Source organism: Haemaphysalis longicornis, unplaced genomic scaffold (genome assembly GCF_048455015.1).
Source record: "Haemaphysalis longicornis isolate Haplotype H1 unplaced genomic scaffold, Haemaphysalis longicornis Haplotype H1 scaffold_26, whole genome shotgun sequence".
In the NCBI taxonomy this organism is placed as follows: domain Eukaryota; kingdom Metazoa; phylum Arthropoda; class Arachnida; order Ixodida; family Ixodidae; genus Haemaphysalis; species Haemaphysalis longicornis.
Window position 1 is genome coordinate 4,263,053 of NW_027526319.1, and position 22,432 is coordinate 4,285,484.

The window sequence follows — 22,432 nt, forward strand, 5'->3', positions numbered from 1 at the left end:
TGGGTTAGACTTTGCGTGAACGCGTCATTTTTTTCGACAAAGCTGTTATGGAAAGTCTGTTGATTAGCATACACATTCTGAATGAACTCGTCAAGCTGATCTTTCAGCTTGGCCGTTTGAATTCTCATTTGGTTAAGACTTTCTTGGAGTAGCCTTCTTCCCAAATTTCTTTCATGTGCGTCTTCTGCACCGGAAGTTGTAGCGCCGCCACTGATTTCTAGAGTACGGCTTATTTCTCTCAGCTCGGCTTGTATCGACGAAATGGCAATTGAGTTGGCGTTGTCACTTTGCCGAAACACGTCTGAAATCTCGGAGCACGTCGCGCCAAGGCTTTTTTGTTCTTGGGCAAGGGTTCCCGGTTGGACTGCAGCTGCTCTAGGTTCCCTCGAGGCGTCACATCGAGATTCCAGATGTGGGCACACGTCGCTGGCAAGAATTTCCGCCGAACATTTGGGACACCTCGCCGAGTGATGTCCGCAGTCGTGGTGAAAGTGTCTGGAAATGTCCGCAGCAGCCGTGACGACATTGCAGCCATTGCGGTGATTCCAGCACAGCACCTGCACCGGGTAACAACAATAATTACGCTGGTCATTTAATGGGCTTCACGGTAGTTATTTTCGTCTTAAAACAATACAGAAGTTATACGCGGGAAAATATCACAGCTCTAAACACAATGTGCGAGATACAAACACAGAAGCATTATTATCGCGAAACGCGAATACAATGAACGCATATAGAAACACGTGGCGAAAAAATTACATAAGAGTAAAGAACAGACCATATATTCCATATACACACACATACAGGTGATGAATCTGTATGTATTGCCGAGAACCATGCATTTGGTTTGTTTGCTTATGCTTTTGCCGACCGGCTGCGCTGGGCTGTCCTATCTGCTATCCGTGGTCCAAGTGAAGCGGGCGTTCCATTCCTTATGCCGCACGAGTTATCTCCTTTGATAGGGAGAGTGTATCGAACTAACGTCATCAGTCTAGAGTAATCTTCTTTGATCTGCAATGTCCTGGATGTAAATCGACGGTTCGAGAAACGCTCGCGCCTAAAGTTAAAAGCCTGAAGAGCAGACGCCGTGGCATTCGATTCACCGACGCTCAGCTACGCACGTCACCTTTGTCCAGTGCTGCTTCGTCGCCTGTGTATTTTTTGAGTTGTTAGGGAAGCACGAGTTCGCTCCAGTAAACGTTTTTTTCCTTTAAGACAACTGCGCCATCTTTGGCTTCGTGACAGTATTTTCACAAAGCTAGGCTAAGGTGCGCGATGGCTGCAATAAAGATGATGATGAGCTCTTGAAGGCTCAGTAATTTTGAATATTGACAAACGCATTGAAATACTGATTGGTTCCCGAAGTTTTATAGTTGAAACGCAAAATCATTAGGTATAAATTAGTAGGTAGTTCTCCACATCATCCCAGCAGGGTTTCTCTAAGTGAACAGCTTTACAAAGGTGTGGAAATTATCATTGCCATGTTTTTCCGGTTCGTGAAGGCGGCGAGGGAGACAGCTATCTCACTCCTCGCGGCACGAGGCTAGCCTCCAAGCGCAGCCCAGCATCAAACGCCCGACCTTTGCAGCAAGCAAATGAATCTTCTTCGCCTTTTCATTCCGCGACGAGCTCCATTTGCCTTGGCTCAACGAAGCCTTTTTTCTCGCATGCCGCCTCATTCAAATCCCGAATACACAGACAATCGAGCGTATCACTATTGTGACGCAGCCCTGGGTACCCTAAATGCGTGTCGATGGACATCTATCCCAGGCGGTCAAAATTAATCCGGAGCCCTCCACTACGGCACGCCGCATTACCTGCGTTGCGTCGGCGTGTTAAACCCTACAATCAATCTAGAATTAACAAATAGCAATGTAAATATATGGGCTTTGGAATGATGCAGTTCGCGAGAGTATAAATAAGAAAATTAATTTGTCAAAGACAACATTTTTGGTTATCTTTAGAAAAATTGCCGTACATGGTTATATCTCAGAAGAAGAAAAATTAAGAACATTGCACAAACTACACCATTACGAGCAAACTTTGATGCATTGGCGGGGGCGGTTTTCCAGCTACTGTAACCTACTCACAGACTTTTAGTTGTTGAGGTCATCAAGGAAAGGAAAGTCATATACGCCTAAGTGTCTCCTGGGGCGGAACGTTAATCATCGTTGATTAAGAGGCAAAAGCGCTGTCCAATTGGCGTTTACATTTCCCAGACAAGAAAAAGAATGTTTTCCTCCTACTATATGTAGTCGACTCCATGGTGCTCTGCCCAATCACCTTTTCCACGTGACGCGTTAGGCTAACGCCTAGCGGAGGGAGGTCTCTGCCCGCCGTAATGCCCATTGAGCAGCGGTTCGTACCTGGAAGGGTTGCGGGGGTGTGGTATATGTTGGCAGCGCCAACTCTTTCTGCCTTACTCTTTCTGCCTTACTGGGTCTTTCCGCATCGGCTCGAGCGCGCCGGTGTTGCCTTCTGGTGACTATCGATGTTGGGATTCACGTGGATGGTGTCCTAAATCTCAGTATAGTTCCACACAAACTGTGGACTGTATATTGAAGTGTGTGTTGGGTTGCCAGCAGGGCTCATTTTTCATTTCATCGTATACATGGTGTCTGCTCATGGCTACAAGGACGGAGGTATTTAAATTGTAAAAATTCTAGCTGGACTCTGATTGTAGGGGCGCGTGTTGGGTCTGGCGGGATGCGGTTAGACGAAAACTTACCTAGCAATATAGCCTTGTTTTGATGTAGCCATGCTCCCCTTATGGCATGTTTCAGTTGCAAATAGGACATACTCTGAACAGTCCTGTGGTAGTTTGTCATGGGTAGAGATTGGCCGGCATCAGTCTTTTTCTCGCAGGGGGTAGTGTGGCCGCGGGTAGAGATTGTCCATCATATATCTTTTTCTCGCTTACTTCGTTCAACCACTTGATACGGGAATCGACGGCGTTTTGAGGCACTGTTGCAGATTGTCGGGCAACATGTCTACCGGCCTTTATATCGCTTAGACATGTGCCCCACGTCCATCATGCTGACGGATTTAAATTTTTATTACAGGTTGCTTCGTTCCCTGTTTTTTTTTTATTCTCCAGGGTATGTTTCCTAAATACGGAGAGATTGTCCAACGCTTTGTACTTTCCCTTTGAAACGAGGGAGATGAATCTTTTTTTTTTTCGGATTTGCTACCACGTATTTGTGTTGAGTTGCTCTTAGTTACTGTTGCAACAGCGACTAAACAGCTTCGGAAATCGAGATCGTTCGGTGCCTTGATCCCCCTGTCCGTAGGTTGTTGAAGCTGGGTTTTCGTTTCTTTATTTATTTGCAGATATCCTTGGAGGTGGAGATCCCGGGACGGCGAACTGCGTCGTGGGGAGTGGCGCTCTTTCCGCGCCACTCTTATGGTACAGCTCCAGCGGTGTTGCCGGGGCTTATCTCGGCGGTGCTCAGTGGCGCCCTGGGGACACCGCTTCGTTGTGGCTGCTCCCAGAAGCGGCCGCATGTGGGACCGTTGCGGCTCTATATATGGACTCTAAGCTGATTGTACTTGCGCATGGACTTGAGTTCAACTGCGCACTCTGAACTCTGCGCCTAGTGGAGTGTGGGAACGGACTTTTGCTTCATGTTGGCAGTGGGGACCGTGTTGTGGGGCACGCTTGTGGGCGACTTGGCGGACGGTGTTCGGTTCCAGGTGTGCAGGACATTGTGGTCGGCAGACTGTGATGTTTTGGGGTGGTTGGCGGGGTCTATTTGGACTTTTTAGGGACTTTTTTGGGACTTTGTAGTTATTATTGTGCTTTATATTTGGGGAGCGAAGGGAGGACTGTGCGCTGCACGTCTTTCTTTTCGTTTATCTATGGAGGGCTTGGCCGGTATGGCAGAACAGTGGGGCGTGGGACGGTTGGGTTCAGAGTTTGTTATCTGAGGCACTTTCTCGCCTTCCGTTCATGACTCAATTCCATGTGGGTGCTCTGTTGCGTTGTTTTCCAGCCGAGCAAGTCAAAAGCCTCACTATTTTTCTGTCTTTCTTTTTGTAAACCATTGGCTTTTTTTCCAAAATGTTTTGGAGCTTCGGCTTCCCGTTCTTGTATTTTTCTGATCGGCATTAACCTGCTATAGCACAGCTGGTGCAGGGTTGTTCCCGTTTTTATTTAGGTTGCTTTTATTTTTGTAGGGAACATTTTTTTTTCATTTTGTTCCCTTTGTAAACTACTCGAACCAGCTACACAGCATGCAGAACATTACGGAAGTAGAACCCGAAACCTGCTGAATACCAGCCGACAATTTTGATTGATTCATTCATTGATTGTGGGATTTAACGCACCGACGCTACATAGGCGATGAGGCGCACCATAGTGCGTGGCTCCGGATTAACTTTGACCACCTGGGGATCTTTAACGTGCGCAACACACGGGCATTTTCGCTTTTCGCCTCCATCAGAAAAGCGGCCACTACCAGCCGCCATTTTTCAGGTGCGCCTCCTCTGGTTATTAGAACAAAATTTTGACAACTCTAGGCCAGCCACAGGCTCACTTCTGTCCATAACATCATGTCGATTCGCTAGAGATGCGCTGGAATCGCGACATATTCTGTACTTCACTCGCTTTAAGTTTGCACCCGGTCGTGCTGCGGTGCCACTACAACGCACGTTGCTTTTTAACAGAGGAGCTGTTGTTACTTGGCGTAAGTCCGCCGTTGCAGAACAAAATAGCAAAACATTCCGACCGCTCCTGAGCCCATGCCCCGCGGTGACCGCTGAGCGTCCCTGGCGCGCGCAGTCGGTTTAGAAAAAAATACCTTGCGAAAATCCCGAGGAGTGAAAACATGCCCAGCGCTCGTCATCGCGTGCATCGCAGCCCCCGTCGAGTCCCCGGCTCGCCCAGTGGTTTTACCAAAAAAAAATCGAGCGTGGTCATCAAGCCCTAAATAGTATGTAAAAAATCTCAGCGCTAGCAAAATCCGAAAAGTCACCCTGCTGGGAGAGGCCACCACGGCCACCGCATCCTCTAGAACTCATCATGGATAATGGTAGACTCGGCAACGAGTGTGCTAATCCTTCCTGAGACGACATGCAGATCCTGCCTTTGCTGCCTCGAGTCGATGTCGAAGACCTGGTGGATGTCTACAATGCTAAGGATGACTTTGCATTCACCACTCGACGCGAAGAAGATGGCGGCTTCTTCGATGCATATGACGACGATTCTTAGCACGGCAACTACGCAAATAAACAACTATACTGAAACGTAACTATATGTCCGGTGATGCTCGTCTACAACAGCCTCGTCCTTCAAGTCTTGCGCGTGACTGCAAGCTTCCGTGAATTTTTTTCACGGCGATTTTTTAGGCTTGACGCCTAAATAATCAAAATATTATACAGAAAAACAAGCGTTCTCCCACAACAAAGCAGGTAACACGAGGCGTTTAGCCAGAAGGAAAATAAATGGCAGCTTCTCCACTCCGTGAATGATGGTGGAGGTGCGGAGCACGGGGGCTCGAAATGACATCTAAGTTGCGCCCCGAGCAGTTCAGTTCAGTAAAGCTTTATTGAGGTTGGGGAAGGGATTAAAGGGAGAAACTTGGGTGGAGTCCTCTTTCCAGGGCTCCAGAAGCTTGTGGCCCGGCCCAGACCCTGTGGATCTCCTGGCGCTGGTTTTCCAAGGCCTCGCTGGCCAGAATCACCTTCCACGTTTTTAGTGAATGAGGTGTATTGTTCTCTGTTTGCCATATAACTGGGCAATTCCAAATGCTGTGGAAAAGGGTGGCTTTTTCAATGCATTGATAACAGTACTCACTGAATCTGTCTGGGAACATAAGCGCCAGCCTTGATTTGTGTGGGAATGTGTTGGTTTGTATTCTTCTCAGTGTTTGTGCATCGTGGGCGTTTAGTGCCTCGTGAGGAGCGGGTAGCGTTCTCCTTTTAAGTCTTTTTCTTTTAAGACGTTCTCCGTAGGATTCGTATGGTGGAAGGGCGTAGGAGTGGTCCTCCTCGCTGCGGTTCGTAAGACTTCTGGCATACGAGTCAGCGCTTTCGTTTCCTTCCAAGCCTTCGTACGCAGGGCAGCATGTAATGTTGTGTACACGGTTCAGCTCCCTTGGGATGATATGTTTAGAGCCAATGGGTATTACTCCTGCAGTGATGTTTTTGATAGCTGTTTTCGAGTCCGTGATGATGTTTAAGCTCCTGTATTTTGCTTCTCCCCATCTGATAGCCATCAGAACAGCACTGGGTTCGGCTTCATCAGTGTCCTGTTTTCTAAGGGTGACGTAGTCTATGGGGGTGTCTTTGAAGTCAACAACTTCTGCAATGTAATAGTCGTGTGGCGCCTTACTTGCGTCAGTGTGGACAGTGTTTACATGATTTCCGAACATTCTTCTTAGAAAATTTGTTCTTCTTACTGTTCTTTTCTTGTTGAACGTTTTGTCCATGTGTTTGGGTATAGGTAGGGTTTTTATTCCCTTCCTTTGGTCTGGTGATAGTTCTATCGTTCTATTCAAGAATTCTTTTCTGCCGAAGAGCCAATGTTGGATATGATTGCTCGGCCTGTGCGAGTTTTGAGTAGTCGTTCTTTTTGGTTTGCGAGCACTGCATTCCTTATTTCTTCGAAAGTGTTGCACACTCCGAGATCGCACAGCTTTTGATAACCTATGTAGATGGGGAGATCGAGTGCTGTTTTATAGGCTGTTCTAATTGTCGCATTGATCTTATTGAGGTGGTTACCCTTTAGAATGTGGAAGGGTAGGCTGTAGGCAACTCTGCTAATTATTAAGACTTGGGTAATCCTCAGCGTGTCCTCTTCTCTCATTCCGTTTCGGGTTCTGGTGATTCTTCTTATAATCTTGGATAATTGTTGGGTGGTCTTGACGACTCTTTTTATAGTTTCGTCGGCTCCGTTGTTGCATTGCATTACCGTGCCCAAGATTCTTATTTGGCTTCTCTCAGGGATTGGTTTCGAGTTGATGTAGTGTAACTTTTGCTTTTCATGGCCTAAGGGAATACTCTGACTAGCTCTGATTTTTCAGGGGCGCATTGCAACCCGTTGTTGGCCGCAAGTTCTGTGATTTCATTGATTGCGTTTTGCAGCGTTTGGAGTTTTCATTTCTGTTGCCTTTTTTTGTCCATAGGGTGATATCGTCCGCGTAAATTGCAGCCCCGAGTTGGCCGTATTCTGTGATTATTTTTGCTATCTCCATCATAGTGATGCTAAAGAAAAGCGGTGAGATGTTAGATCCCTGTTGTGTGCTTTTGTTGAGCATGTCAAGAAGATGTGACTTCGTGTCTCTAATGCAAATGGTAGCCGTTCTGTCGGACAGGAATGCTTTTACGTAGCGGAATGTTCTGTCCCCGCATTCTAGCCTCTCTAGAGCTGTCAATATGGCGTCGTGTGTTAAGTTATCGGAAGCTCCTTTGAGGTCTAATGCCAGGATAAATTGTTGCCCTTCTTCATTCTTTTTGAAGATATTATGCTGTAGTTGGATAAAAGCGTCCGGTGTAGCTAGGCCTTTCCGGAAGCCTACCATGCAGTGGAGGAATGAGTTTTTCGTTTCGAGATGTTTGGTCCCAGACATGAGGTTAGTGAGATTGGCCTCAAGTTGCCGTGACGTCTGATTTGCGCCCCGACCGTAATTCGATTTGAGTCGTGAGTTGTACCTTGATTATTACCTAAATGATACTACAACCTACGGCTCAAATTGAATTTTGCTTGAATTTCACTTGGAGGGTGGGTGCTTGGATTGACGTGGACAGACATTGGGAAGTCCTCAGGTACTCCGCACCGTTACACGCGAGGCAGTAAGCCGTTTGACGTTAGACTACTAGCTCCCGGTCGTAGCCCAATGAGTAGGACGACTGACACTAACTCTGTCTGGTCTACCAGACTCAGGCTCGAATCCTGCCGGTGCGTGTGTGCTTTCTTGCGATTGTAAATGCTATGCGTATAGACGCGGATGGACATTGTGTTGCCCTAAGCTACTCCGCACCTAAAACTGGAAAATAGCCGTTAGCCTGACAATCTGAAAAGTAAAATCAACGCCACAAAAAATGTACGATGGGCGAAGCAAATACCCATAATAAATTACCTGAGGGGTGCAAAGAGAAACATAATAAAAAATTCAAGAAAGCGAACGAAAAACAAGAAAATAAAACCCGAAATCAACAAAGTCACGAGGAAAGCATTAGAGCGTGCTGATTGAGCAGCAAGAAAAAAACTTAAAATAATTCCGGCGAGTTAATCAAGGTACCCCCTAGCAAACCTAGAACATCGTGTATACTCAAAATCTTGCTGGACCCCGTTTCCACAAGACGAGAAAAGTAACACAACCAGAGAAGGGTAGCGCGAATTTCAAGGAAGCGACGAAGGCCTTGCCGAGGTCCTCAAAAATGAGCGCTCCGCATCAGAAATGTCGCAGACGCAGCCAAACAGGGAAGTCAGCGCGATTATATGGACCGCGAAATATGGAGAGAAAGCCCTCAACTTAGTGATGACGTCCAAAACAGCATCCCGAAAAAAAATGAATTGTCAGATGGCACGCTGAGTAACCTGGGGGCCCACAGGTGAGGATTAAAAAAAATTCCCAAAGGGAACACTTCGAACTCCGTGCACTGTACCAGCAGAATCCGAAAATTCGGAAATGTTCTTATTTCCAAAACCCCGCAAGCTTCCTAGATTGAAAACATTAAACCGCCATGCGCTAGGCAACTCTACGAAAGTTATCAGCAAAAGGCTTGCCGACTACAAAACACCGCTACACCTTCCCAAAAAGCAGAAAAGGCTTCCGCCCACAAGCATCAATAAAGGGCCCCTTCAACTCATAAAAAGGAAGTTGTTGAAAGAGAATACTTCATAATAGCTCTGGACTTGAACACTTCATATTAGCGCTAGACTTCAAGGGAGCCTTTCAGTGCGTCTCACAAGAAGGTATTTTTAAAAGGTGTCCACGAAATTAGAAGTGGGGAAAGAACCTTAAATTTCGACCCGGCATTTTTGATTGATTGATTGATTGATTGATTGATTGATTGATTGATTGATTGATTGATTGATTGATTGATTGATTGATTGATTGATTGATTGATTGATTGATTGATTGATTGATTGATTGATTGATTGATTGATTGATTGATTGTGAGGCTCAGCGCGCCGACGCTACAGAGGCGATGAGGCGCGCGTAGTCGAGGGCTCAGAATTAATTTTGACCTCCTGGGTATCTTTACGGGCGCCAAAATTTTGAACACACCGGCGTTTTCGGTTTTCGCCTCCATCAGAAAAGCGGCCACCACAACCGGGAAACGAACCGTTGTCCTTCGGCTCAGCAGCACAAGTCCCGGTGTTTGTGTCCGACCGAGTAGTAATAATGGCAATCAGCCACCTCAAAACACAAGTCCGCTCAGGTGGCAAACGCAGTAACATCACTGCGTTCTCTGCTACCCCACTGGTCTAAACATTTCGATGATAAAGGTTCCCAAAAAGTTCAAAGAACTCCAACACATGGTACACCTAATCTATGAGATGATGTAGTGATATTGACAACGCAAGTGTCAATCACGCAAAAAAATCTTCAGACCACCGAAGACCGGGTGGTAAATCTGGCTGGCCAAAATTGTCCATGCACAACCTAGAAAATTCAGAGATAATGACAGTACTAGCACTCCACAGCAACGACGAAGAGATAGCAATAAAAATCAGCCAAGCCGTGATTCCAGAAATACGCCACATTTGTGAATTGTGCATGATAATTCAAACAAACGGAAAGGCCAATCTCACCATTGACAAAATCCGCAAATCCTTAACCGAGCCAGCTCGCATATTGAAGAGAAGCACTGGGGACGGATCCTGATTGCCATGAAAAGCCACATTACAAATGATGCGAGCCCTCATTATGAGTAGACTGCCACACTTCATACCGTATCGGGTCCTAAATAAACATGGGAAACACGAATAAACTTTTCCATAAGGACAGCGTGTTAAACTGCACTGGGTCACTTATCATACGCGTGAAGAGCAGAACTGTTCCAACTAGTAGAATGCAACACTACCGGAGAGGTTGAATACGGATTACTAACTGCCCAGAAAGAAAGGCTGGCCGCTGCTGAAACTGGACGATCCATCATCTGGAGGAGAGGCAGCCCAGCGGAAGACACTACATGCCAAGGCGGGCTTTTTAAAACGCCGCAGTGCACTGGCACAAAATCGTTCGCATATCGAAAAACATGAACCCTACTCCGCACGAAGACAGAGCACACGCGAGAGAGTCAAAGATATCCGCAAAACGTTAAAGGACCAAGGAAACAGAGTCTATAGGGACGAAGAAATTTGTGAGCAGAGCAATGCCACGCTAATGGCTACACTATTAGTAAAGAAACTTTGCAAGATCGCATGAAAATTAGACTCTCACACACAGAAAAACATAAGCTGGCGCCATACACACGGCAATTAAGCTACAAAAAGTAACAACCAGAGGACTTAACAAAAACAAAGACTTATACAAAAACAAATATATGAATGCCCATATAGAAGGTTGGGATGGATACACAGACCACAACGGTTCTCTAGTGATAGATCTATGTCAGGAAAACCGGCTTGTAGTAAACACGGAAAGCAAGTGGTGGTGGTGGTAAAAACATTTATTCAACAGATTTGCGCTTGAAAGCGGGAGAAGCCCTCAGTCCAGGGCCCCTGCGGCGGCTGCGGTCCTGCGTGCCCGGTCCACCAGCTGTCGCTGGTCCTCAGGGTCCGAACTGCACAGCGCGGCCTCCCACTGCTCGAGGGTGGGGGCGCGAATTATGGGGGCTGCTGGTGTGTTCTGGCAAGCCCACGTGGTGTGGTACAGTGTTGCATGTTCGCTGCAGTGTGGGCATGTTGGTGAATATATTGTGGGGTGTATGATGTGCAGGAAGCTAAGGTGGGGGTATGTGTTGGTCTGTAGTTGCCGCCAGGCTACAGCCTCTTCTCGGGTAAGCTTCTGGTGCGGTGGTGGGTAGGCACATCTGGCAAGGCGGTGGTGTTGCAGAAGTGCACGGAACTGCTGCTGGACAGGCTCTGGGTCACGGAGCGGCTGGTGCGGTGCCTGGAGGGTGCATGCTCGGGCTGTAGCGTGTGCTCGCTCGTTTCCGTCGAGCCCTGCGTGACCTGGTGTCCATATCAGTATGGTAGGGTTCAGGGTATCTTTGGGCTTTTTTAGTAATCGGAGGGCGGATGTTGAGATGCGACGGTTGCCGTAGTTCCTGCATGCCTGTTGGCAGTCCGTAATTACGTGAAGCGGTTTATTCGAAGTTGCAGACGTCATTGCCAGTGCGATGGCCGTTTCTTCGGCTTCAACGATGTTTTTGGTTTGTACGGTCGCCGTGCAAACGACATCGCCTGAGCCGTCGATGACGCCTACTGCTGTGGCTGGATGGGTTGCATAGTGGGCCGCGTCCGTGAAACGCACATGGGGGTGGGCAGAGTACTTCCTTAGTAGGAATTGTACTCGCGCTTGTCTGCGCTGTACGTGAAGCTCAGGGTGCATGTTTCGCGGGAGCGGAGCAACCCTGATCAGCGTACGGATGTCCTGTTGCACAGTTTCCGGTCGAGGGTGGCTGGCGTCTGCAATCTGGTAGCCTTGTTGCCTCAGCACCGTGCGACCGGTCGACGTTTGCCGTAGCCGCTCTAGTTGGCCGACAAGGTGGGCATCAATTATCTCCCGCACCTTGTTGTGCACACCGAGCGCTTCCAGCTTACTAGTGGCGTTGTGAGGAGGGAGGCCTAGCGCTTGCTTGTACGCCTTCCGCAGTAGTATGTCAAGTTGATCCATTTCCCTCGGTTTCAGCGGGAGGTAAGGCGTAGAGTACACCACGCGGCTGACAACCAGTGCTTGCACCAACTTGATGGCATCATCCTCCTTCATACCCTGGTGCCGGTTTGTTACTCGACTCACCATCCGCATGATTTGCGAGGTAGTGTGGTTGAGGCGCTGGATGGTTAGCGTTCCTCCTCCGTCTTGCTGGATGTGAAGTCCCAGTATGCGGATGGTTGGGACTACGGGGATGTCGCTACCTTGGAGCTTTATTTGTATCGTGGTTTGTTCAAGTCGCTTGCCACGTGGCTTGTGCCTCAGAATGATGAGCTCGGACTTCTCCGGGGAGCACTGAAGGCCGCGCACACTGGCGTACTGTTGGACTGCGTCAGCAGCTTTCTCGAGCGCATCCTGCATGTCACCTTCTGACCCTCCAGTAGTCCAAATCGTGATGTCATCTGCATACAGTGCATGTTTAATCCCCGGTATGGTGTTAAGTTAAATAGCTTCATCATAGCTATGTTAAATAACGTTGGAGAAAGCACCGCTCCTTGTGGCGTTCCTTTGTTGGGCATGGTTTGAAGGTCCGTTCGTAGTGGTCCGATGCCCACAGTCGCCGTGCGATCGGTGAGGAATGCCTGGATATACTGGAACATTCGTTTTCCACAGTTCGTGTCACTTAGGTTTTCGAGGATGGCGTCGTGGCTCACATTGTCGAATGCTCCTTTCAAATCAAGAGCGAGGATAGCCCTGCCGGAGTGAGTGGAAATGTGCGCCAAGACGTCTTCCTTTAGTTGAAGGAGGATGTCATGGGTTGACAGGTGAGGCCGGAATCCGAACATTGTGTGCGGATAAATGTCTTGGGCTTCTATGTATGGTTGAAGGCGGGCGAGGATCACACGCTCAAAAAGCTTCCCTACGCACGAAGTTAGCGATATGCGGCGCAATGTGTCCAACTTCGTAGGTTTGCCTGGCTTCGGAATAAGCACCATTTCAGCGTGTTTCCATTCAGCCGGTATTGTGCCCCGTTCCCAGTGCTCATTGAAGTACCCCGTTAAGGCTTGGATGCTTCTGTCGTCGAGGTTCATAAGTAGCTTGTTAGTGACGTTGTCTTTGCCCGGAGTGGTGTTGCGGGTCAGGGCTTGAAGTGCCTGCCAGACCTCCTGTGTCGTTATTGGCTTGTCCAGCTCCGGGTTGGGACGGCCAGCATACGTGCGAGGAGTCACGGAAGGTAAAGTTGTGCCAATGTACTGGTCTTTAAGCTTATCCAGTACCTCGTCGTCGCTGCCAGGATGAGAGTGTAGCAAGCGCTGGATTGCTTTCTGACTCTCCAGCCTACTCTGTGTGGGGTCCAGCAAGTGGCGGAGGAGCTTCCATGTCTTTGCCGTGCCCAGCGTTCCCTGTAAGCCGTCGCAGAGCTGGCTCCATTTCTGTCGCGTGAGCTCGGCTGCGTACTCCGCTGCTTGCCGATTTATCTCTGCTATCCTGCATTTTAGCTTTCTGTTATGTTTCTGCCTCTTCCATCTTCGTTGGAGGCCTTTGCGTGCTTCCCAGAGATGGAGGAGGTGGGAATCCACTGCAGGCGCTTCTGTGGTGAGGGCGATCACTTTCGAGTGCTTATTTACATCGTGGTGCAGGTCCACGATCCCTTGCTCAAGTGAGTTTATGTCGGTTGTGTCGCTTTGGACTCTGTGCTTGCGAAAGGTGGTCCAGTCAGTTATTTTTGTCGACTTGAGTGTCCGACGTAAAGGAGCGGTCGGAATGATAGTCTGGACAATATAGTGATCACTGCCCAGCGACTATTCCAGATTTTGCCACTCTGCGTGTGGAACGTTTTTTATCAGTGTAAGGTCTGGGCTGGTATCTCTTGTGATGCTGTTCCCGATACGAGTTGGATACGTTGGGTCGGTGAGGACTGTCAGATGGTGTTGCTGGATGGTATTGTGGAGCTTGTTGCCCTTTGGCGTGGCGTACTTGTAGCCCCACACCGGATGCGCTGCATTAAAGTCGCCTACTATTACCAGGCCGTTTCTGCCCGCCGCGCTCTCTGCTTTCAGTATTAGGTATTCGAAGGTATTGTGGCGATGGTTAGGCGGGCTGTAGATTTTGAGCACATATACACTCGGTTGGCCCCTGGTACGAGGTACTACTTCTATGAGTACATGCTCAATGCTGCAGCCATCAGTTTGATGTTGTACGACAGTGATGGTTCGTGACGTAAGGGTGGCTACCCTAGGCGGAAGGTTCCCAGAGAGGTGTGTGACGTAGCCTGCCTGGTGTGGTGTACATTCTGTTTCCTGTAGTGCTATATTATCGGGTTTTGTGGGAGTATTGCTTATGTAATGCATGAGCTCGCCTTGTTTCTTCGAGTAGCCCCGGAAATTACACTGCAAAAGCGTGAGGGGTTCCATCTGCCCTTTTGGGGCCCTAGCCATCCTGCTGCGAAAGAGAGGTGGCGGGGTTTAGGATGGGTCGTGCGTATGGCTTTTCACGATTCTCGTTGCGCACTGGGGTAGAGGTCGGCGTCGTAATGTGCATGTTCTGCATCCTTTCCACCGTCGCGCTTAACTTAGTAAGGGTTTCCTGGATGGCCAGCATGTTCTGCTGTATGAGGGTTTGATTTTCGCGAAGTAAATTTATCTGAACTTGCGTATCGGTGTTGGATGACGGGGTTTCGATTGGCTGCTCAGGAATTAGCCCTCTGTCTTGTTCTTTAGCATGGAGCGCTTTTCTCAGTTCCTGATTTGCATTCCTGAGCTCCGCGTTTTCAGCTCTAAGTGGTTTGACCTCAGCTAGTACTTGTTGGAGAAGAAGTGCGGTGTCGGGAGAAGTGTGTGTTGTGTCCGGAGTTGCGTGGGTGTGATTTCGACCAGTGGGAGGCTGTGCTACACGCGCCGCCCAGTTCACCTTGGTGACATCTGCGCCCCCTGCCTGCGAGTCGCCGGGATTCCTGGTCCACGTTGATGGTCCGGAACTGGATCTGGTCCGGTTGCCGAAGCTGGATCCAGGGCCAGATTTGGAGGCCGACCTGGAACCTTGTCGGGAACGGCTCGGAGATCGGGAACGGTGCCGGGATCGGGAGCGGCGCCCCGATTTCAAACAGGCCTTGCTCTTGGATCGGGAACGGCGCCTAGATTTGGAGCGTGTCTTGCTCTTGGATCGGGAAGGGCGCCTGGGTTTGGAGCGGGTCTTGCTCTTGGATCGGGAATGGCGCTTCGATGTGGAGTGAACCTGACTCTGGGACGGGGAACGGCACCTCGATTTGGAACGGGCTCGGGAGGCAGACCTGGCGGACCAGCGTTGCTGCTCTTCCCCAAAAGATGAACGCTTTGAAGACCGGCTGCGTCGCAAAATTCCAGCAGGCAGTTCCTCGTTCCCGTCGTGGGTCGCGCCTTGGCGACGTGTGTGCTTTCGTAGTCGCGCTGAACATGTCTTGTCCGCCGTAGGGTGGTCGCCTTGGCAAAGTGCGCAGGTTGGCTTGCAGTCATGATTTTCCCTTGGGCTTGTTTGTCCGCACTGTGGGCAGCGGTTGGTTTCGGGATATGGGCAGACATCTGCTCGGTGCCCTACGCGCAGGCATATTGTACAGAGCGGCCGCGTAGACTGGTATGGGGGGCAGCGTGTTTCAGCACCGTAGTAGTAGACGTAGTGCGGCACACGTGTCCCCTCGAAGGTGATGACAGCCGTCTGTGTTTGACCGAGCATGCGCGCATACAGGATGCTGTGGTTCGGGGCTCGGAGGTGGGCTTGGAGTTTCGAGGGCTGGGTGCCAGGCTCGATACCGTGATTCACGCCCTTCACCGAGTTGTCCGGTGCTGCTACGTAAGCGAACACGGCGTGGTCCTTGCCGGCGAGCTTGATGTGCGTGAGTTTCCGAAGTATGTCGGCTGTCTCGGCGTGCGGTGTGCTGATAACCGCAACGTTCTGGGTGAGGTTGGTACGAACGAGGAGGCGGTTTTCGGCACAGCTCGGGTGGTTGTTGCAGGCGAGTGCAATCCCTTGAGCTACGTGATGGGGTTTCCACTGACTGAGGTTCAGTCCCTCGCGTGGTCGCAGAACCACTTTGTAATCCTGCCGCGGAAGCGGGGGTGGTCGTCTTCGCTTTGAATGCAGTTTAGGGTTGAGAGAATCTGGAAGAGAAGTACACGCTTCGATTTGCGGTAGTGCACCGAAAACCAGCCACCATCTTTCTGTGGGGTATCTTGCGGGTTGTCGATTTCTTCACAGTCCATTTGCTGAGAACGCGCAGGCACGGTCGAGACCTGTGCGCTGGCTTTAGTCGGAAAGCAAGTGTGACGGACAAATAACGTGGGAAAGCGGTAACAGACAGTCCAGCATAGACTACAGTTTAGTATCCGAGACAGTATACGGAAGGCTGCGGTTAATGAGGATAGATGAAAATGGAACAGACAGCTTAGGAAGCGTCCACAAGCGGTTTAGCTTGCACTTTGGAGGCGCAACCCGGACAAATGTAGAAATATCTACAATAGGAGGAACTAATTTGAATAATAAGCAGTTAAAGATCATCGCTAATAGATTGAACGATGAAATTAATAAATAACCAGACAAAAATTGGGATTACGACGAAATGATTGCGTTCATAAAGGGTAAGGTGAATGAAGCAAAGCAACGAAACCGATGGAAACGGAAGAGAAAGCCGAGAAGCTGGTGGAATAAGGAAATAAAAGAGGCTATTAATCAGCGAAAAAAGGCGTTGAGAGACCATAGAGAAGCAAAAAGAACTGGTATGGAACCGGAGGTGGTGAAGGAGAAATGGGATATCTACCGTGGGAAAAAACTAGAAGTGCAGAAAATGGTGCAAGCAAAGATCAAGCAGAAAAGTGAACAATGGATGGCATAAATACGGAAGAAGGACAAAAGCGCATCCAAGAAGTTTTGGAACCATGTAAAATCACTAAGCTCAAAGAACGATGACCATCAAAAATTCCTGAATGATGAGGAGGGGGAACATTTAGAAGGAGAGCACGCGTTGGCGCATATTCATCGAGTGATTAGTCAGAACTTTAGGTCAATACTGGTACGGAAACCTGCACCGATAACATCAGCGCCACAGACGACTTCGGAAAGGGAATTAAGTTTGAGCAACCTTGATCGGAAAAAAGCAGAGCAAAAGGTTTCTCCCCAGACAGCAGTGGGCCCGGACGGAATACCAATGCAAATGATAAACCTGCTTGGACCTAAAAGTAAGGAATCGTTTATGAGAGCAATAGATAAGGTGATATAAACCAAACAAATACCAGAGGACTGGTTAGAAAGTAGGATGAATTTAATATACAAAGGCAGAGGAGACAAAGCCAGTATTGATTCATACAGACCACTCACAGTAACGTCAGTAGTGTATAGATTCGTAATGCAGGCGATAAAATCAGAAATTCAAGAATGAATGGAAGAAAATGAAATACTTGGGGAACTGCAGAATGGATTTAGACAAGACAGGCGACTGGATGACAATTTGTTCGTGATAACGCAATGCATTGAAATTGCGAAAGCACAGAATAGACCACTATGAATTACGTTCTTGGACTATAAAGGGGCATATCACAACGTAAACAGAGAACGGCTGTGGAGAATGCTGAAACTCCAGGGATTAGATGACGAGTTAGTACAGTTCCTTAGAGCAATCTATAAAGACAATAGAGTGCATCTTACTTGGGAAGGACAGAAATGCGCCTAGCAGGTAACATCCATCGGGGACTGAAACAGGGATGCCCTTTGAGCCCAGTACTGTTCATGCTTTACATGGCAGGGTTAAGTGGTACAACAGCATATTCCGGGAATGTTATACGCAGACAACATTGTTCTTCTAGCTGATAACCAAACCGATATGCAGCGGCTAATAAATGTTAGTGGCCAGGAAGCCACCGACCTCGGGTTAAATTTCAGTGCAGAAAAATCAGGAATAATGGTTTTCAATGACACTACCACTGACGTAGTGTCTATCCAGCAAGGCGAATTACCTAGAGTGAAGGAATATAAATATTTGGGAGTGTGCATAAACGAAGGGGATAACTACTTAAGAACTCACCAGGAGCAACTTAAGGTTAAGGGAAAGCGAAACGCAGCTATAATGAAGCATAGAGCTCTGTGGGGGTATAACCAATATGAAGTAGTAAGAGGAATGTGGAAAGGAGTAATGGTTCCGGGTTTTACGTTTGCGAATGCTGTACTCTGCTTAAAATCAGACATTCTATCTCGCCTTGAAGTAAACCAGAGAACGGTAGGACGTTTGGCCTTAGGCGCGCATGGCAAAACAACTAACGAAGCAGTTCAGGGAGATATGGGCTGGGCGTCGTTTGAAGTTAGAGAAGCTCAGAGTACAATATGCTTTGCGATGAGGTCGAGGGCAATGGATCAACGAAGGTGGGCAGGTAAGGTTTATAGGTACCTATACTTGAAAAGCGTGGACACGCAGTGGTTAAGAAAGACTAGAAGGCTAACGATGAAATACGGAAAGAACAGTGGAGAATCGAAAACAGCCAAGGTAACCAAAAAAGAGGCAAAGCAGACTGAAGCGAATAAATAGAGGGAAAAAATAGAAGCTAAAACGTCGTTAGAGATGTACAGGGCTGAGAAATTGAACATCAGAAAGGAAATTTTCTACGATAATTTCCAGGGCAGTGCTTTGGTTTTTGAGGCTAGAGCACGTTGCCTGCTAACTAAGAGTTTTGTGGGGAAGTATTCACAAAATGATGGGGTATGTGTGGTCTGCGGAGAAGAAACAGAAACTATGCGGCACATAGTGTTAGAATGGGATGGTATCCATCAAAATCTACATGAAGGGAATATTTGGCTTCCAGAAGCCCTAGGATTTAAGGGTATCAGAGAAGAAGTTAACTTCAAGGCTGTCGAGGGGACGAAAAGAAGATGAGAATGCTGGTGGACGAAAAGCAGAGAGGGGAATATTGCCAAGAACAGTTACCACCTGTAACAGGGGAAAAAAAGTATTTCGGGCCTAATAAGCTTTAGTGCCTGCCCTAAGCAGCGCCAGTATTAAACCAAGAGTGTACAACATGGTTATATTAGTCCTTTTTGATAAGATGACATGTCATCACACCGCTTCAAAGAGGAAAAGAATAGCAATCATCATCATCAACAACAACTCCACAAGAGCAGCACTGAACTTCGCCACAGCAGGAAGAATACCAAAATGGATAAGAATCAACTACACCTCGGTCTAACCACAACAATGGGAAACCACGAAGATTTAGTCGTTGAGTTTGCTGTTTGATCGTTGCGTCTAATCATTTGCTTGGCTCAGGTTTAGCGCTGGTTCGGCGGGTTAGAAGCGGGTAGACGTAGGAACAAGCGAACTTACGTTTACACAGTAGTGTCTTGCGATCGCTGTGGTAGACACCCGGAGGTTCTGCCATCGTGACTTGACAAACGTGTGTTTGCAAACGTGAGATCTATGCAGGAATGGTTTTGGGTCCCCTTCTGGTCCCTCTTCGCCGAAGAAGACGACGGTGATGATGCTGTATTCTAGCTGGTGCTGGGCTTTGCATCATCCGATGGTCCACGGTTTCGTCTCTTATGGAAGAGCTGCCCAGTCTCAATCTCGCTTGCGAACCTCAGGATTTTCTAGACGTCGCTTGGACTCTACCGTTTCGGCGAGACAAAACTGCCTATCCTCCCGACGAGCACGGGCGCGATTGCAGGCCCGATCACGCTCACGTTGCTTAAAGCCAGACTCCTCCTCCTATGAACGAACCACACGCTGTATACCCATTACTGAAACCAATCCCACATTGCTAATATGCGCTAATATTGAGGTACGCAACAGTTTAATGGGCATTGGCCAACCAATGAATCGAGCATGAAAAATCTTAGCGTTGAACCATTGGCGTGATTAATTTCAAAGATCAAACAACAAACTCAACAACCAAAGTTTCCGTTTCCCCATCGTTATTGTTAAACAGGGGGGAAGCTGATTTTTTTTCTTTGACTTCATGCACGGTCATTCACCATTATCGTCCGAGAAAGGTGGCGTTTCTGCAGGGGGTATTGGCGTAGAACGGAATCAGTGACAGCAACAAATCTTCCCTGGAAACACCTCTACTCCTTGAACTGAAGTCGTAACACATCACGTGGTGTCAGGGACGAAAAAGGACTGGAAGGTATACGAAGCAACGGACACGGCAGTGCTGGAACTCACAAGCCGCACCCCCAACGATGGCGCTTATCGCACCCCGTTTTGAAAACGATGGAGAGATATTCTCGCTCATTTTGCCGAAGAGAAGCACTTTGCCCGCTCTTAACAAGGGTTTAAATGCCATAGAAGCCCAAATCCTGAAGAAGCTGCTGGTGTAGCCAAAAGGGGTAAACGGGAGTGCGGGGGTCAAATTGCCTTCAATTTTTTTTTTTTTCTGGCAGGCCGTAGGCGAGCTTAGTATCCCTTCACGAAAAAAATCCTCTATTCCAATAACCCATAAACTCCCGAAAAATATTCTGGCTACGGCCCTCTCTGAACGAAATACAAACGAACATGTACCCGCACATATTGCGACTTCCAAAAATATTCCCCAAATTCTTTGAAAACATACCAAAAATTGCTTGCTTGAATAAAAGATTCAATATCAGAGCCGTCGAATGGGAGCCATGGACTTGGGACCTCACCTATGACTGCCTCCTGGCCTGTGACCTCCTCCTTCTTTACCCCTATTCTTTCCATTAAAGTTCTACTACTGCGTCCACTGCCACTATGCCGAGCGGGATTTCCAAATCGGCTTTTCAATGTAGTAGGAGATCACTCTTGGCGCGGAACGCAAGGACTAATATTAGCTTGCATTAACCGCCGGCCCGATGCCTCTACTTCGGTGACCTATAACATTTGCGTATAAACATCCGTGGAGTGTATGGAAACTGTGTGGTCTTGGAGAGCATGAATGAATCGCAATAATCCATTTTAAATAAGCGACGCCAGAAAAGAAACGGGAAAAGCAGCAAAGCTTGCGCCAAGTCCCGGAAGGCTTGAACCACACCGAAGCTAGAGGATTTCTTTCTATGTGAGATCTGAAGGACACACCACGATGTATTGTATTAGGTTGCCTTATGTCTAGAACTGGCGTGCCGCCACCAGGGCGCTCGCTCTTCTACGAAACGGAGCGCATGCGCAGGAGCGATTAACGACAGCTGGGGGCAGCGTCCAGGCTAGGCGCAACTGCGGGGCGGCGGTGCACAGCGCACGCGCGGCTTTCCGTAGTCGTGTAGAGGTCCCGCGGAGGCGGTGCTGCGCCAGCTGTGATGTCGCGGGTTGCTGTGCGAACGGTATAACGGTGGAAGGAACCATGGCTCGGGGTTTTAGCGTGATGCGCGCCGCATATTACGGGAACCCACAACAAATTTGCTGAATAAAAAATCCTCGCGGAATTCGCGGACACCAGGAAGCACCCCGTTAATACGAAGCCGTGGTGGCAACATAGGCCTGACTTATATTGTCATGGCATTCGTGACCGTATGATAGTACCGCACTCCAGACAGATTTTGCATATCCCATACTCACTTGCTACTGAGACAGAAATGCATAGAAGAGAATGTCAGATCCACGTGCTCCCAATGGCTACTTAAGGGAAAGCCACCAGCCTCCCTTGGCTCCTTTAGTGTCCCTTGATTTTTGCGAACCTAGTCCGTTGTCACAATGTGCAGCCAAACTGTGGCGATGCTGCTGTTGAAAATTCCCACGTTATCAGGTTTGACAGCATCAGTGACTCCTAACTGTGACTACTCTGTCATTTCTAGACCCAAGTACTCTGATATAATGAAGCTCGCCGTAATGCTACTCTCGGTTCAGCTCGGGGGCATACGGGAAGACTCTCAGGCGTTGAAAATTTGCCGCTTTCGTCGCACCACAGCATCGCGTTCTTTATAAAATTCCCACCTGCACATGTGCAATAGTTTCCGAAAGTTTGGTGGGAAGCCAAAAGGTCGCTTATGGAAGTATGCCCCTACCACCATAGGTATTGTAGCAAACATAATTCGAAATTGCGCAGGTAAGAACAGGCATGCGGCGTTTTGTCGCATTTCCAGCATACCTTTTTCGCCATGACGCTCCTGGTTGAGTAGTTTATCCAGTTGACTTCGTTCACCGGGCAGGCTTCGCCGTCAAGCGGGCACACAACCTCGCCACCTCGGAGGCACTGCTCGTAGCATGGCTTGCAGACGTAGTGCTCGCACTGATGCAGCGCGATCGCCTTGGGCACGATTCCACATGCGCTGCACACTTTCGCCGCTGGAAGAGCTTCGACGAAGACGAGCGGCCTCCGGTCCACTTCCTCCGAGAAGCCCACCAGCGTGTACTCGTGGCCTGGCGACGCCATTTTTTGCGACGGCAGAAACGCCCTGCAGCAAGTGTGACCGCCTACGTTATCTGCCTTCGGTGACACCCAACGGCGGAGTCCTTATGTAGATACTGTTTCCATGGGCGACCCCAGCCTTTGTTCCAGCATATCTCGACGCTTATCGCGCTTTGAACGTGCGTGACTTCCTCTCAGCTGATAAGTTCTGCTACGGTTAGAAGTTACAACCACACTCATTTGTATACCCTCTGTTTGCGTGGATTCTTGTGTGTGTCTGAGTGTGAGAGACAGCGGTTCTGGTGCAAATGACAGGCGCGGTTGCTGCCGGAGATTAATGCTCTAACACAC

The 22,432-nt window shown here is 48.6% G+C and overlaps 1 protein-coding gene across 1 annotated transcript in view; it reads right to left on the reverse strand.

Annotated features, from left to right (window-relative positions):
* The window catches only part of LOC144172765 (uncharacterized), a 34,559-nt gene extending 12,394 nt beyond the window's left edge, over nt 1–22,165 (reverse strand). The window contains exon 1 of the mRNA XM_077701370.1: nt 21,821–22,165. Within this exon, the coding sequence (XP_077557496.1) occupies nt 21,821–22,105 (285 nt within the window). The 5' untranslated portion in view covers nt 22,106–22,165. The remainder of the gene's footprint in view (nt 1–21,820) is intronic.
* Between the last annotated feature and the right edge of the window lie 267 nt (nt 22,166–22,432).